At 38.0% G+C, this 14913-nt stretch overlaps 1 protein-coding gene across 3 annotated transcripts in view; it reads right to left on the bottom strand.

Annotated features, from left to right (window-relative positions):
- Positions 1-12081, bottom strand: part of LOC111149151 (zinc finger CCHC-type containing 4) — a 45499-nt gene extending 33418 nt beyond the window's left edge. For all 3 annotated transcript variants that reach the window (XM_022506101.1, XM_022506100.1, XM_022506099.1), the window contains exons 1-3: positions 11945-12081; positions 11035-11153; positions 10163-10245 (exon numbers count right to left, since the gene is read on the bottom strand). In XM_022506101.1, coding sequence (XP_022361809.1) covers positions 10163-10245; positions 11035-11153; positions 11945-12071 — 329 coding nt within the window. In that variant the 5' untranslated portion in view covers positions 12072-12081. The remainder of the gene's footprint in view (positions 1-10162; positions 10246-11034; positions 11154-11944) is intronic.
- Positions 12082-14913: the final 2832 nt, after the last annotated feature.

The following is a 14913-nucleotide window of genomic DNA, read 5'->3' on the forward strand; positions in this document are numbered from 1 at the left end:
CAGGTACAGTGCTAAGGAGGGTAATTGCCTCAGAGTGGGGAGCATGTAGCCCTACCCTCCAAGGTGCCCCAGTCTTGCCAAAAAGCTTAAAAGATAAGCCTTTAAAAGCAAGGAACAACAAACCTTTTCTGTACAGGATCAGGTAATAAATCTCAAGCTTGGCAGGCCATCTGGTTTCTCGGTCTCATCCACTCTCTGACTGTAGCACAAAACCCAGTGTTACTGAACAGGCCTGACCACAGCTGGCCCTCGCCCTGCAGTTTCCTGAATCCTGCTCCACAGTATCAAACTACAGCCAAGTAACAACGGCATTCCAGGAATGAAGCTCAAAGATATGGAAAGAAATAAAAACTCCCCAGGATACAAGAAGGTAAAATGGACACTGCTAGCACTGAATCAAGTATTATCAGGTATGTAAGAAACAGGAACACATGACCCATGGCTAGGGGCACAACACCAACAATCAGTTCCAACTGAGTCCGAAATGACAGAGATGCTATGATCAGTAGACAGAGACATCAGAGCCATCGACTGTAACTATACTCCGTATGTTGAAGTGGTAGAAAAAAGCACGAGCCTGTTAAGTAAAAACACAGAAAATATTAAAAAGACCCAAATCGAACTTAAAAGTTTTTTTTAATTGTCTGAACTGAAAAATACCCTAGATGGGATTAATAGCAATTTAGATATTACAGAGAAAAGATCAGTGTATATGAAGGCACACAGCCTTAGAAATTATCCAAAATGAAACATCAAAGGATCAAAATACATGAAAATGGACCCCCAAGAGGAGCAGGCAGAAAAACTTTTGAAAAAATTATGGCTGAAATTTTCCAAAAATTACATCAAAAGATTGAAGAAGCTCAGAGAACCTCAAGCACAAGAAACATGAAGAAAACTACAATGATGCCTCATAATAAAATTGTTCAAAATCAGTGAGAAAGAGAAAATCTTAAAATCAGAAGAAAAAAAGACATGTACAGAAATAAAGATTAAGAACAATACCAGATTTCTCACTGGAAGCAATGCAAAAAAGAAGACAGTGGGGCAATACCAATTCCACACAAACCCTTCCAATACACTAAAGAGGAAAGTACAGTTCCCAATTCCTTTCATCAGGCCAGCATGACCCCAATACTAGACCAGAAAAAAAAAAATTGTAAGAAAAACAAAGATGAATAAACCTCATAAACACAAACTCAGAAACTAATAGAGTTCTAGCAAATCAAAACCACAGTATATAAAGAAAGTAACAGACCATGACCAACTGTAGGTTAGCCCAGGAATGCCAAGCTGCTTCAATGTTTGCATTCGATCAACATAAGCCACCATATTAACAACTGTTAAAAAAAAAAAAAAAAGATCATCTCATCAAGTGCAGAAAAAAAGAACTTGACAAAAATCATTCATTCACGAGAAAGATTCTCAGAAAACTAGGAACAGAAGAGAACTTCTACAACCTCATAAAGGGCATCTGAGAAAAACCTATAGTTTAAGACCATACTGGTAAAAGACTGAACACATTCTTCCCAAGACTGGGACACAAGCAAAGATGTCTACTTTTACCATTTCTATTCAACACTGACCAGGGATTCCAGCCACTTTGATAAGACAAGAAAAAGAAATAAAAGGCAGAGATTGGAAAGGAAACATAAAAATTTTATCCACAGGGTTATCTGGCTGGCTCAGTCATTAAGCATCCATCTTCAACTCAGGTCATGACTCCAAGATCTCGGGATCAAGACCCACATCGGGCTTCCTGCTCAGTGGGAGGCCTGCTTCTCCCTCTCCCACTCCCTCTGCTGGTGTTCCCTCTTTTCCTGTGTCTCTCTCAGTCAAATAAATAAATAAAATCTTTAAAAAAAAATTTATCCACAGACAACATGATCTCTTATGTAGGAAGTCCTGGAGAAATATTATTAAGAAGTTGCTACAACTAGAAAGTAAGCTCATCAAGATTACAAGATAAAAGATTAATCGACAAAATCAACTGTATTGCTTACAGACTGGCTAATTTGCACGTCATCAATCTTAAAATCACACAAAGTGAATAACCAGACATTATCTATGTAATACAAAAGGAAATATACCCCATTACTTATAAAAGAATACTGTCCCCTAAAACTGAACACAAGTCTGATGATACTGCTACAAGAAATACAGGGATAGAATAAATGTTAAACATTACAGCATATAATCAACAAACCCAGAATGTGAGGAATTCTATAGGACAAATTACTCTGTTTCTTCAACAAATGATTAAAGATACCAACCGATTACAATGCATAAACCCTGTATGGATCTGATTTGAAAAACCAATTATAAAATGGCATTTATAGGGTAATCAGAGAAATGTGAATACTAATCACATGTTATATATTAAGGAATTGTTCATTTTTCAGGTATTTTTAATAATATTGTAATTATGTTTTTTTAGAAGGCCTTATTTCTTGAGATACATAGGAACATATTTATGGGTAAAATTATACATATCTACACTGGAAGTCAGGGTAGAAGGTACAGGTGAAATAAAATTAGCCACATACTGATGACTGATAAAGCTGGGTGTGGGTGTAGGAGATTCTTTATACTGTTCTCTCTGCTTCTGTGTATGCCTGAAATTTTCCATAATAATTGATTTTAAAAAGTGCTTTAAAGAAAAGGCAAGAATTAAATTCAAAGAAAATAAGCAAAGATGACCCCAGAAAATACTAAGCAAGAAATGGGTTGTATGCAGCCCAAAATCACATGCAATTTGGTTTTTCATTCTTTGGCAACAGGAATATAATCTGGGAAATTTCTCAGAACTAAAGAACATGAGTTTCCAGTTTGAAAGGATTTACTCAATACCCAGCAAAAGAGAATATAAAAGACTCACATCAAATAGGTAATCATGAAATGTCAGACCCAAATGTCTAGGAATAGTAAGATTCTTAAAAAAAAAAAATGACAAAGGGATCAAACAGATCACAGCTCATTTATGAGATCAGGAATGAACCTTCTGAACTTAAACTTCTCAATAGCTACAATGAATACAAAAGTAAATGGAACCCTGCTTTCCAAATTCTGAGGGAAAAATATTTCCAACCTAGAATTCCATCCATCTGTATAGGGATCAACCAAGTATCAGCCTGGAGAAGTTTTTTCAGAAACACAGATTTCAAAATTGTTGGGTGGTAAAAATCAGGTTGGCCTCAGATTTCTACAATACCAAATTTAACTCTAGAACAGTGTTCCTCACAGAGTGGCCATGCACTAGTGCTGGCAGTTAACTGTTACCAGTTCCTGATGAGACAAAGACAGATATTAAGAGTCTACGTTTAGAAATTTTTATACCAATCAGAGCACTTTTACGCGTATTCAAACTAATAAAAAATGTGGGCTTGTAGTTTGTATGTATTCTCTTTTCTTTCATTTAATTTCCTAGTAATTTATTTTCATTATATTTACAGAAGTATCTGATCTTAATGGGTAGGGAATAAAAACAAGAACATAATACAAGCACACAATAGACTGATCCTTTCACAGAGATCATTTAAGAAATACTACTGTGGAGGCCTTGAAGCAATCCTGCATTTGTTCCAAGGAAAATATGTAATCTGAATAATTTTATAGCTGGATCAGTGCCATTCAAGAATAAAGGAAGGAAATAAATATTTTGGAACTTGGGAGAACTCAGGTTTATGTAGTCATAGAATCTGGGTCCTTAATGAAAAACCTTCAGGATAGCTGGGTACCAGGTAAAGGGCCATTCCAGACTGGAGCATTTCTGAAAGCCCTGGGATGGATTTCTCTAAGATGATGAAATCAATGGATTATGCTATATCTGAATGTTCTTAAAGGACTCAGACATCTGAGTTTGCAGTTGAAGTAATGATATGTACATAAATAAGCAAACAGCAGCTATAATAATAAAAAATCCAAGTCTATTATTAACTCCAAAAAAACCAAAAAGTCGTGTAGGAAAGAAAAAAACTTACTTTGATTTATTACACAGTTTAGCTCTGAGCAGCATGTAAGGGTTATAATAATGCAAACAATAAAATATGAATCTAACTAAAATTATGAAATAACCATATACAAATGGGGTAGGAAAAAGGCATAGGATTATGGGGAGGTGGAGGGGAGAGGGCAGGAGAAGAGAGAAAGAAAGATAAACCCTCAACTTCCACAGGAAATAGATAATTCACAACTTGATAAATCAAGAAGTAGCAATATAAGCATGTTTTCTATTTCACAGACAGGAAGGTAAAATTCTAAACTAATTAGCCAGAAGAGCTGACTATAGTTGCTTCTGGGGAGGGGGAAATGCACAGGTGGAGACAGGGGTATTGTTCTCTGCAAAGCCTCTATTTGTTTTTGAACAATTTGATTCCATTGCCACATACAGATTTCATTTTTTTACTGAAATTTAATTCATGAACCATATAATCACCTTTTTAAAGTATACAATTTAGTGATTTTTAGAATGTTCATGAAGTTGGGTAACCATCACCACAATCTCATTCCAGAACAATCTCATCACCTCAAAAAGAAACCCTGTACCATTCAGCAGTCACTCCCCTTTCCCCGACCCCCAGCCTCTAACAACCACTAATCTACTTTCTGTCTCAATAGATTTGCCTGTTTTGGATATTTCATGTAAATGGAACCATACGATAGCAACACAGGATTTTGATTTCAAAATTTTGGTTAATATAGGACTTTTATTTAAAAAGCAAAAACCACTAGAGGATGAACTCTAGCCAAATAGGAGATCAATGAAGGAACTACAGCAAAGGGGCCATCAGTAAGTACCAAATCCATTTAGCTACAGAATGAAAACAGAACAATACGGGTATTATAGTTACAGTATAAAATGTAAATAATATAAATCCAAATATAAGAGGTGGGGGAAGTCCCAGAGAAAGTGGGAGATGCTGTAAATATACTGATTTTCTCATGTGTCAGAGTCAAAGGCCAAAAGATATTTAAAATAGAAAAATCAAGTAAAAGCTATAAGCAATATTCAAAGGCATAAAGGTTATCCTTAAAAAGAAATAACCAAAACTGGATAGTGATTGTAGAGAAAGAGATCAGAAGATGAAATATAAGTTTATCATTTCTCATTTTTAGATGTATGAAGACAATCTAAAAAACAAAACATTTAAATATAGCATAAAAAGCTACAAAGGCAATTATAAGAACAAAAACAAAAACAAAGAAAAAAAGAAACATATTAAAAAGAGAAAACATACACCACACAGTGAAAGAGCAAAGAGAAGGAAACCAGAAAGCATAAAATAATACAGCAAAACCAAGATCAAGCACACCTGTTATATCCAGTCTGCAAATGAGCTAAATCTACCCATGAAAAGAAACCCCGATGGACCAGATCACAAAGCAAAATCCAACCATCCCATTTCATCACTTCTAAGACGCACGTTTTCACATTTTAGCATCTACAACATAGAGATAGGATATATAATGCCATCAGCCAGACTGAGGTCATGACGTAGCTGGGATGGTCCCTCAATGTGCAAACCTGTCCCAGCCCTTCATGCTGTCATCTCTTCGACTCAGCACAGCAGACTGTTGGAACTACAAGCGAGTAGGGTGTATTGTTGGGTGGTAAAAATCAGGTTGGCCTCAGACTTGAAATTGAAATTGATGCATCAATTTCAGTCCCAAAACACAAAGGTATATACATGCAGTCAGGAACCACAATCGAGCAACAGAGTGTACGTTTGATTATTAGGGAAGCAAATACTCATCCTTGAAAGAATGACAACAATCAAGGGCTTTACAGGAAAAAAGAGAGGGAAGATCCCCATAGACAGAACTGTGTCAGGTTCTGTTACTTAAACGCAATCAGAAGGACTGCCTCGCCCTCACCTCGTGATGGCCACTGAGGGCAGGAGAAGCTGCCGAATCACCAGGAAGAGATGAAAGACCGTTTGAAACCATGAAGGACCGGGGTATAATTTGCTCATACGCAGGACTGTCTGACAGCGCTTAGGTCTCCAAGTTTAATCGCTTTTAAACAATGGGAAAAAAAATACTGTTAAATGAACCTCCACTTATATTATCTTTGTGCCTTGTCAAAACTGTTCCTCAGAAAGCTTTCCTGCTAGTTTATTAACCTTTTCCTGACAAAGGATAAACAGAGATCTCGTGCATACTTCTTTCTATTCAAAAATCACATCATAATCATTCAAGGACACTGCTTTAAATTTTGCACTCAGAAACAAGCCTTTTTCGAAGTACGGGAGGAAGAACACGCGAGTGGAAGGCTGAGGCTTACTCAGCGCCACCTCCTCGTTGTCCCTTCTGCACAGACCCGGGGTGTGCAGAAGAAATCCAGTCTGCCGCAGGGCTCAGCATGATTCACAATTTGCAGGCTAGCATTTTGAAATGTCATTTTTATTGATCTCTGTTTGATGTTCCATTTGCCTTTCCTAGAGTAGACGAATTATGTTTATGGCATTTCCCTAATAGCAGACCTTGAAAATCTGAGTTTAAATGAGCTCTGAAAACACATAACCAAATGAAATATCAACTAAACAAAACTATATGGATGCACATAAATTAATACTTATTTTAGCATGAAAATAGATCTTCTCTAAGACTTCATAGGTCACAATAAGGTGCCAACATACTACATAACAGAATAACATTTCAAGGCATAACAGGCAGCTAACAACTATAAGGAAAGTCAAATCTCAGACACAAAAGGTAATCTGTCAACTGAGCACATGAAATATAAAGCATGGTTCAAAGAGTGAGATTAAAAAAACGAATTATCAAATCCCGTTCTGTAGCACCTAGACATCTGTGGAGCAGTCCCAGCTCTGTCATAAAAATCAAGTAACATGGGCCCATTTTTCTTGCTTGCTACCATAATTCCTTTCTAAAAATTTGGAAGAGAAATTACCAGTGAAAAGCTATTGTGACTCCACAGTGACAGATGAAGGCTTGCATTATAGAAGAGAAATCATGTTTAAATGCATTTTAATACTTTCAAATGGACTACTTATTTCATAATATAATTTATAAATGAGTTGTAGAAAGTTAACTTCGAAAACAGTTACAATCTCGAGTAACAGTACACCATTCTTAGGCTCCTTTACACACAAGGATGAACGGCTAGTCTCAATTCTCTTATCTAAGAGAATAGGTAACTTAATAACATGGAGTAAGTCCGTTAGTAAACTTTGGATTTTAAAAAGCCAAAAGCTTAAATTTTTAGAGGAATGACTGATTTCAAATGTTTCACTCCACAGAAAGCCCCTAAGCAAGCATGACAGCATCAATCACAAAGGGGGGCAGCGAAATCAGTGATACTACCTGTCAAAAAGCTTCAACTTCTCCCAATCCTCCAAGACCTGTTCAAGTCTCATGTCCTTAAACTGTACTGATCAGCGATGGCACAAGGTAGCAGCATCGTTGCTGACTTTCTAGAGCACTCGGTTTTTCTTATCACTATTTTCTATGTTTAGCATATTCTTCTTAGCACTGCATTATCTTTACATATCTCAAGTCCACTACTAGCATTTTAAGTTCTTTTTGAGTCCTCAAAGAATGAATACATGGATGGAAGGAAGGGAGGGAGGGAGGAAGGAAGGAAGGAAGGAAGCAAGCCTGGGTAACAAAATCCAAGGTTAATGAGTTACAGATGATTTAAAATGATGATTTAAAATATTAAGATATGCTCTCAAGAATCGACACTAGATTAGAGATAAGAGTATGACCTCCAAGAAATAAACTTTTGAAAATTCTTTAATATTTCACATTTTAGCCAGTTTTTTCTAATTAACATGAAATATGAATTTCCAAAATTATCAAAAAAACACACCCTGGCATTACAAAGACAGAACAGTGGTTTAGCTCCAGACTAAAATTTGGTTACACAAGGAAACAAGATCACCTAGATTTCTTATAGAGTTTAACTGAATCATTAATACCCTTAAGTCATAACATAAAAACAGGCTTATCAGATAAAATCCATAACGCAGAGTACAGGAGATTATGTACGCATTAAGGCAAGGACCTTGTCAAACAAACAAACAAACTTTGGTACAGGTAAAAAAAGTCAGGAGAAAATACTACAAAATGAACAAGGTGATGGGTTCAAAAGGAAAAACCACCAGTGACGTTTTTATGCTTTCTACTTTCTGCATCTTTGATATTCCATTTTATGTCATTACGATAATCTCATTATATCTCTATATAACTCACGTTTTAACTTCTTAAATCTCCTTAAATCATTACACATCATATGTTAATTACTATCTGCTTTTATGTTTAAAAATAACATTTTAGAATCAGAGGCGTAAGTCGGAGTCACTGCTAAGTCATTTTAGCAGTAAGAGCTTAATGAAGTCACTCAACTTCTCCGGGCCTCAATTTTCTCATCTAAGTAAACTACCTTAGCAAGATTAAGTAATTCTCATGTCAAACACAGCACACTAGCCAGCTCACAGTAGTGCTAAATTTACAATTCCCTTGTAAATATGTTTTGTTGTTGACTGAATTTCCATGTAGTAAGTAGTTATCACTGATTAAGTACTTGGGTTAGGAGTGATCGAGTTATCTTAAGAAACAGCCTACTCCATCAAAAGACTTCAAAATGTAAAAAGTTCAAGAAGGTATTTTTAATAGAGCCCAGCTCTCCTTTCCACTTAACATAGAAAAGACCTCAGAATCCTTCTGAACACGGCAGCCCAGGTAACCAAAGGAGTTGCCTTGAGAGGAAAAACCTCCAGCAACCCAAACCAGGGGCTTCTTAAGGAGCCTCTCCGAGCATACACAAATAAGGCCTATGACATAGGAAGAGGTGGCTTTTCACACGTCTCCAAAGAGTTAAATCTAGGATTCAACTCCCAGCCACCCAATAAAACATTTCAACAATGTAGCTTTTTAAAAAGTGATGTTCACAGCATTCAAAAAATGTTTTAGTTTTATTAGTATTTCAAAAAAGAAATAGTATGGTAAATCTTCCTAATAGTGGATATAACAATGGATTCCTAGCTATATTACCAAAAAGCAAAGAAAACAAAAGCAAAAATCTGATAAATTGGGACTTCATCAAATTTAAAAACTCTGGTGCATCAAAGAACATCATCAAGAAAGTGAAAAGGCAATCTACAGAACAGGAGAGAGCTTGTACAAATCTTGCATCTGTTAAGGGCATAAATCCCTTAACATATAAAGAACTTCCATGACTCAACAACAAAAATGACAATCCTATTAAAAATGAACAAAGGACTTGAATAGACATGTCTCCAAAGAAGATACACAAATGGCCAATAAGCACACAAAGATAATCAAGATCATTACTCATCAGGGACCCAAAATTCAACACCACAATGACATATCACTTCACAACTACTAAGATAATTAAAAAAAAAAAAAAAAAAAAAAAAACCAGAAAATAGTAAGTGTTGACAAGGATACGGAGAAAGTGGAACCCTGGTACATTGCTGGTGGGACATGTAAAATGGTGCAGCCAATGTGGAAAAGAGTTTGGTGGTTCCCCAAAAAACTACACACAGAATTATGATATGATCCAATAATTCCACTCCTAGATATGTACGCAAAAGAACTGAAGACAAAGACTCAAACAGATATTTGCCTGCCAATGTTCAGTGGAGCATTATTCACAACAACCAAAAGGGGAAAAACAACCCAAGTGTTCACTGATGGATGAACAGATCAAGATGTGGTGTATGTGTATATACTGGAATATTATTCAGCCATAAAAAGAAGGAGGTTCTGACTCATACTACAACATGGAAGAACCCTGAAAACGTGTTAATAAGGCAGGCATAAAAGGGCAAATATTTGATTCCACTTACATGAGGTAGCTAGAATAGTCAAATCCACAGAGTACAGTAGAGGTTACCAGGGTTTGGGAAGAATTGGAATGAGGAGTCAATGCTTAATAATAACAGAGTTTCTGTTTGGAGTGATGAAAAGGTTTTGGAAATAGGTAATGGTGAAAATTGCACAACATTGTGGATATAATTAACACCACTGAACTATATACTTAAAATTATTAAAATGACAAATTTTACGTAATATATATTTTACCACAATAATTTTTTTTTAAATGAAAGTAAATGCAAAGGTACAGGGAAAAAGAAAACAAAAACAATAAATAAAAATGATAACACATCAGCACCTTTCCACACACTGCATTCGGGAGAGAGGAGGCTGGCATTTTTGGTTATGAGCTTCTCGGGCAGCAAGTCTAGCTCCTGACAACTGAAAAGGAATAAAAACATCATTTAATAAACTGTCAAACTTGCTACCATCCTAGAAAAACTGGTTTTGCATGCTAACATTAAAAAGCCAATTAAAGCAGCTCAATGTTGTAAACAAGCATCTGTTTCAGGGAAAAATAAAAACAGAACACATTAAACTGGGAAAGTTCTAGAGTACTATGAAGCAATACCTAACATATTAAAGCAAGACTGCGAGATTATCTCACACATGGTGATTTTAACAGGTGTGCAGAAGTGGTAAACAAGACTGTTTTCCAATAAATCTAAGACAGCTGAAATTTTTCTAAGCAAAACTTTCCGAAACTCTAATTAGAGCTGAGTCCAAGAGAATACCAAGCTCCTAGCCAAATCTCTAAGTGCCTTCAGTGGTTACACAGTAGCTGTGTAAAGGATGTTCAATGCAAATGTTTAAAAAAAAAAAAAAAGTTTTTCTAAAACACTGCCTAGAATGATCACAACCTAAACTCTTTATGGAGAAATCTGTATTTGCAAATAAATAAATAAATGATCACCCAACCAGTACTGATACCTCATTGTCTTAAAAACGAATGGTATTTGAGACAGTTTACAACATCAGTACTCAGAGTAGATTAAGTTTAGAGTAAGCATAAACTCCAATCTCTCAAACCAAAAACGAAAGTATCTTCAATTATCTAAAGAGATTTACCTCATTTAATGCTCAAGTTGCATGTTTTTATTGGTTTAGACATTCTCAAATTGTCACATACTTCAAAAATTTTTTTAAAATACGCCTAAGGAGTTGATATACCTTTTCATCTTCCCACTGAAAAAAATTACAGTCTTTTCTATCTCTACAGGCTGAGCAGGCATAGAATCTCCGTGTTTCTTCTTTCCCTTGGTTCACCTTTACAAACAGAAGAGTGGGTCCTAGTTCCAGAATGGGGGGGAAAAAAAAAACATGTAAAACTAGAGTCATCTACATCAAGTACCTAGTTTTCACCACCCTTAAATAAAACTTGATTTGGTTTTATGCACAATTTGTCATAATTAAGCCCACCACTCCATTTAATTACTTTTTTTAACCTATTATATTTAGGCACTGATCACTTGAGACGTAACTCTTGAAAACTAGTCTCTGCAGAAATAAAATGCCATTGTCAGTTGCTGTCTACGTAGTGAATGATCCGGTATTGAGAATAAAATCTGGAAGGGATCCAGAGAACGGAGCACTTTGCCACCTCCATCCAATTATCATTTCGGTGAAAATCTGGGCTTTTGGAGTTGAACACATACTCTCTACACAAATAACAAACTCTGGGTCTGGTTTCTGAGCAATTCATACTATCCTTCTTCCTAACTTTTTAACATAAAAGGATAGCAAAACAACCAATGAAATCCCCCAAATACCTGACAACGGATTCACTCAGTAACATGCATCGCCTTTGCCTAGCTCGCCTCTTCCCTTGAGGGGAAAAATAAAATATAACAGCCGCGGAGCCAAAACCACCACAGTGAGGACTTTCTATAACACTTTCTTAAGTAAAGTGAAAACACTACGTCCCCGGAAAAGGGCATTTTTCGGCATCACCTGTGGTGAAAAGAGAGGAAGGTAAAAATCTGGGAAAACAGTGTGGGGGCCCTGAGAAGCCCAAGGCATCTTCAGGCTAACCTCCGCCCTTCGCGCCGGACCGCTCGGCTGAACCCAGACGCACACCCACCGTGAGGGCACAGCGGGGCGGGTGTGGCGGGATCGGAAGGAAATACCACCTCCACTCCCGAGCTTCCCTGACGACCCGCGATCCCCTCTGCCTCTACGCTTCCCAGCCAATCCCTGGGTGCCGCCATCTTCCCGCCACCGTCCCGAAAGTCTCAGTCCTACCAAGGAGGCTGAGAAAGAGTGCCGCCGTGCTCCGCGAGGACTCACAGCGCCCCCATGCTCCTTGGAGGAACTGAGCCCCGAAAAAGCAGTCCCTTCTGCCCAGGCTTCCCCTAAGGGATCCCTCCCTGGTGGACCGGCAGGGGTAGGGGTTTGGGGAGTAGGGGGCGGGGGTTGGGGAGTTGCCGGCAATTTACTGGACCTGTGCAATAAGTTCACCTATCTTCTGCTTTACCCTCAGCACCTCTAGTACCCTCCTCCCATAAGAATACAGCCTGAAGATGAGATTACTGGAGCAAAGATTTGGTGGGGTTTTCAGACCGAAAGGCAGCATCACCACCACCAGCACCTGACAACAGAAATGACTGCAACAACCCCGTTTGAGGAAAAAATCCTCTTCTTTTTTTTCCCCCAAAGTCAGAGTCACACTGTCCTCTTCTACCTCTTGGGCAACGCTTCCCATTGCACGTTGTAGTTGCGTATCCATCGACATTTATACATCAGAAAGAAAGAAACAAGACTGTCCCTCTTTGCATATGACGCGATGGTCTACATAGAAAATGCCAAGGAGTCTGCAAAAATAATTCCAGCTGAAATTGAGTTCAGCAAGGTTGCAAGATACCAGATAAACAAACACACAAAAACCAATCATACCTCTGTGTACTAAGAATGATCCCATGAACACCCAAACTAGAAATAAAACACAACTGCTCAGATAAATGAAATGCTTAGGTGTAAATCTAACAAAATATGTACAGGACTTGTATGCAGAACACAACAAAATGCTAATGAAAAAATCAATGCTCTGAATAAACACAGAGACTGTTACTACCACTCAACATAGTGAAGATATCAGTTCTCCCCAGGTTTAGTGCATATACAAGTTTAATACAATTTCAGGGGTGCCTGGGTGGCTTAGTTGGTTAAGCGTCTGCCTTTGGCTCAGATCCTGATTCTAGGGTCCTGGGCTCCATCCCTGCATTGGTCTCCCTGCTCTGCAGAGAGCCTACTTCTTCCTCTCCCTCTGCCCCTCCCCACCATCCAGCTAATTCTCTCTTTCTCTCTCTCTCTCTCTCTCTCAAGTGATTAAGTAAAATCTTCAGAAACAAAAAGTTTAACACAATTTCTATCAGAATCCCAGCCAGATTTTTGTAGATAAAAATGATATTCTGAAATTCATAGGAAAAGCAAGGGAACTAGAATAGCTACAGGAACTTTGAAAAATATTAAAGTAGGAGGAATCAGTCTAACCAACTTCAAGACATGATAGTATACACACACCTACACGCACAGAGTTGTAGATGGACTAGTCAAATGTCTCTTACAGTACTGAAGAATTGATTTACACACCCATGGTAACATCACACACTTACGCTCTGTGGTGTCTTAATGTAGAAACACTGCATTTTTCCATGCACATTTCATCCAGTAGTTTCACTTAAATCCTTCACCTTCACCTGTAGTATCTAGTCTTTGACGTAATAAGGTCCCTATTCAAACTGCCCAGCACAAGTTGCCGGAGCACCTTATGTGCACGAGCTCGTCATCTGGATAGAAAACTCTAGATCTAGCTATGTTGATACTTTGGGAAATTTTATCTCAAGGCTTAACTACACATTCTCATTAACATTAACACTTCTATTTAAAAAAATTTCTTGGGGCACTTGGGTGGCTCAGTCTTAAGCATCTGCCTTCAGTTCAGATCATGCTCTGCATAGGGCTCCCTGCTCAGTGGGGAGTCCGCTTCTCTCTCTGCCTCTGTGATCTTTCTCACTCTTGCTCTCTCTCAAATAAATAAATAAAATCTTTAAAAAATTTTCTTATAGGTACAGATTTGTGATCATTAAAAGAGTTCTTTACAAAATTTGCAGTTGAGTTCATGAGATTATACCACCAAAAATTGTCACTGCATCTATATTTTCTGATTCTGTCTTAAACAACTCTGATGCTGTGGGGTGACCTATAGAGGCAGACCAAACCAGCATGGATTTGCAGCCTTGACAGGTAACCTTCCCCAAACAGTAAAAGCATAGCAAGTGTTGACCCAAAGAAGGAAAATGAGAGAGTACCCCTTAGTGAAAGAGAATTTGACAGGTTCAAAAATAAGGCAGTTCCCTCTTTTCTGGGGCACAATTTTGGGAAGGAAAAAAGAAAAAACCTCACCTTAGATTCAGACATTTATGGTAAAATTCATGTTCTCTGAATATTTGCTGAGAGGGGCATAGATAGGGGCTCACAACAGTAAGTTGGGAATGTTTCTTTTTATTGTCTATGTGTTCAGGAAAATCCTTGAGCAGAAGGAAGCTGAGGGATGTCAGCAGGATGCTCAGAGGAAACGAGGGGCAGAGCTGGAAACGGGTCCTCTGAGGCCAGAGCATGGAGACAGACTTGGGTGCACGCCTTCATACAGAGCCGACTCTCCCACATCACTAAGATGGGCTCAGACTCAACAATTCCCCCACCAGAGGATGAGGATGAGGTCCCCCACAGGGATCAGGAAGGCACGCTCCTTACTTTGTTAGTGGGGCAGAAGGACTTCCACCCTCAAATCTACTACAGAGAAAATGGTTCATGCATGAGGAACATTTTCTAAGTAATGCCTGAGTGCCTTCTCTGTGTTCTCTGTAATCAACCCCTCAGTTTCCCTTTGAAAATCCAACTCTTCCCAATTTTAGCCCATGTAGGGGGAGAAATGCAAAGGACCAGAGGGGCTGGCTTGGATTTGGGCAGATGACTGGGGGCCGCTGCTGGAAAGGTTGGGAAAGAAACTACAAGGGTTACATTTGTCATCTTAGTGGCATCTGTCATGTT

Source organism: Enhydra lutris, unplaced genomic scaffold, assembly GCF_002288905.1.
Source record: "Enhydra lutris kenyoni isolate GAN:26980312 unplaced genomic scaffold, ASM228890v2 scaffoldscaffold21, whole genome shotgun sequence".
NCBI classification, from domain to species: domain Eukaryota; kingdom Metazoa; phylum Chordata; class Mammalia; order Carnivora; family Mustelidae; genus Enhydra; species Enhydra lutris.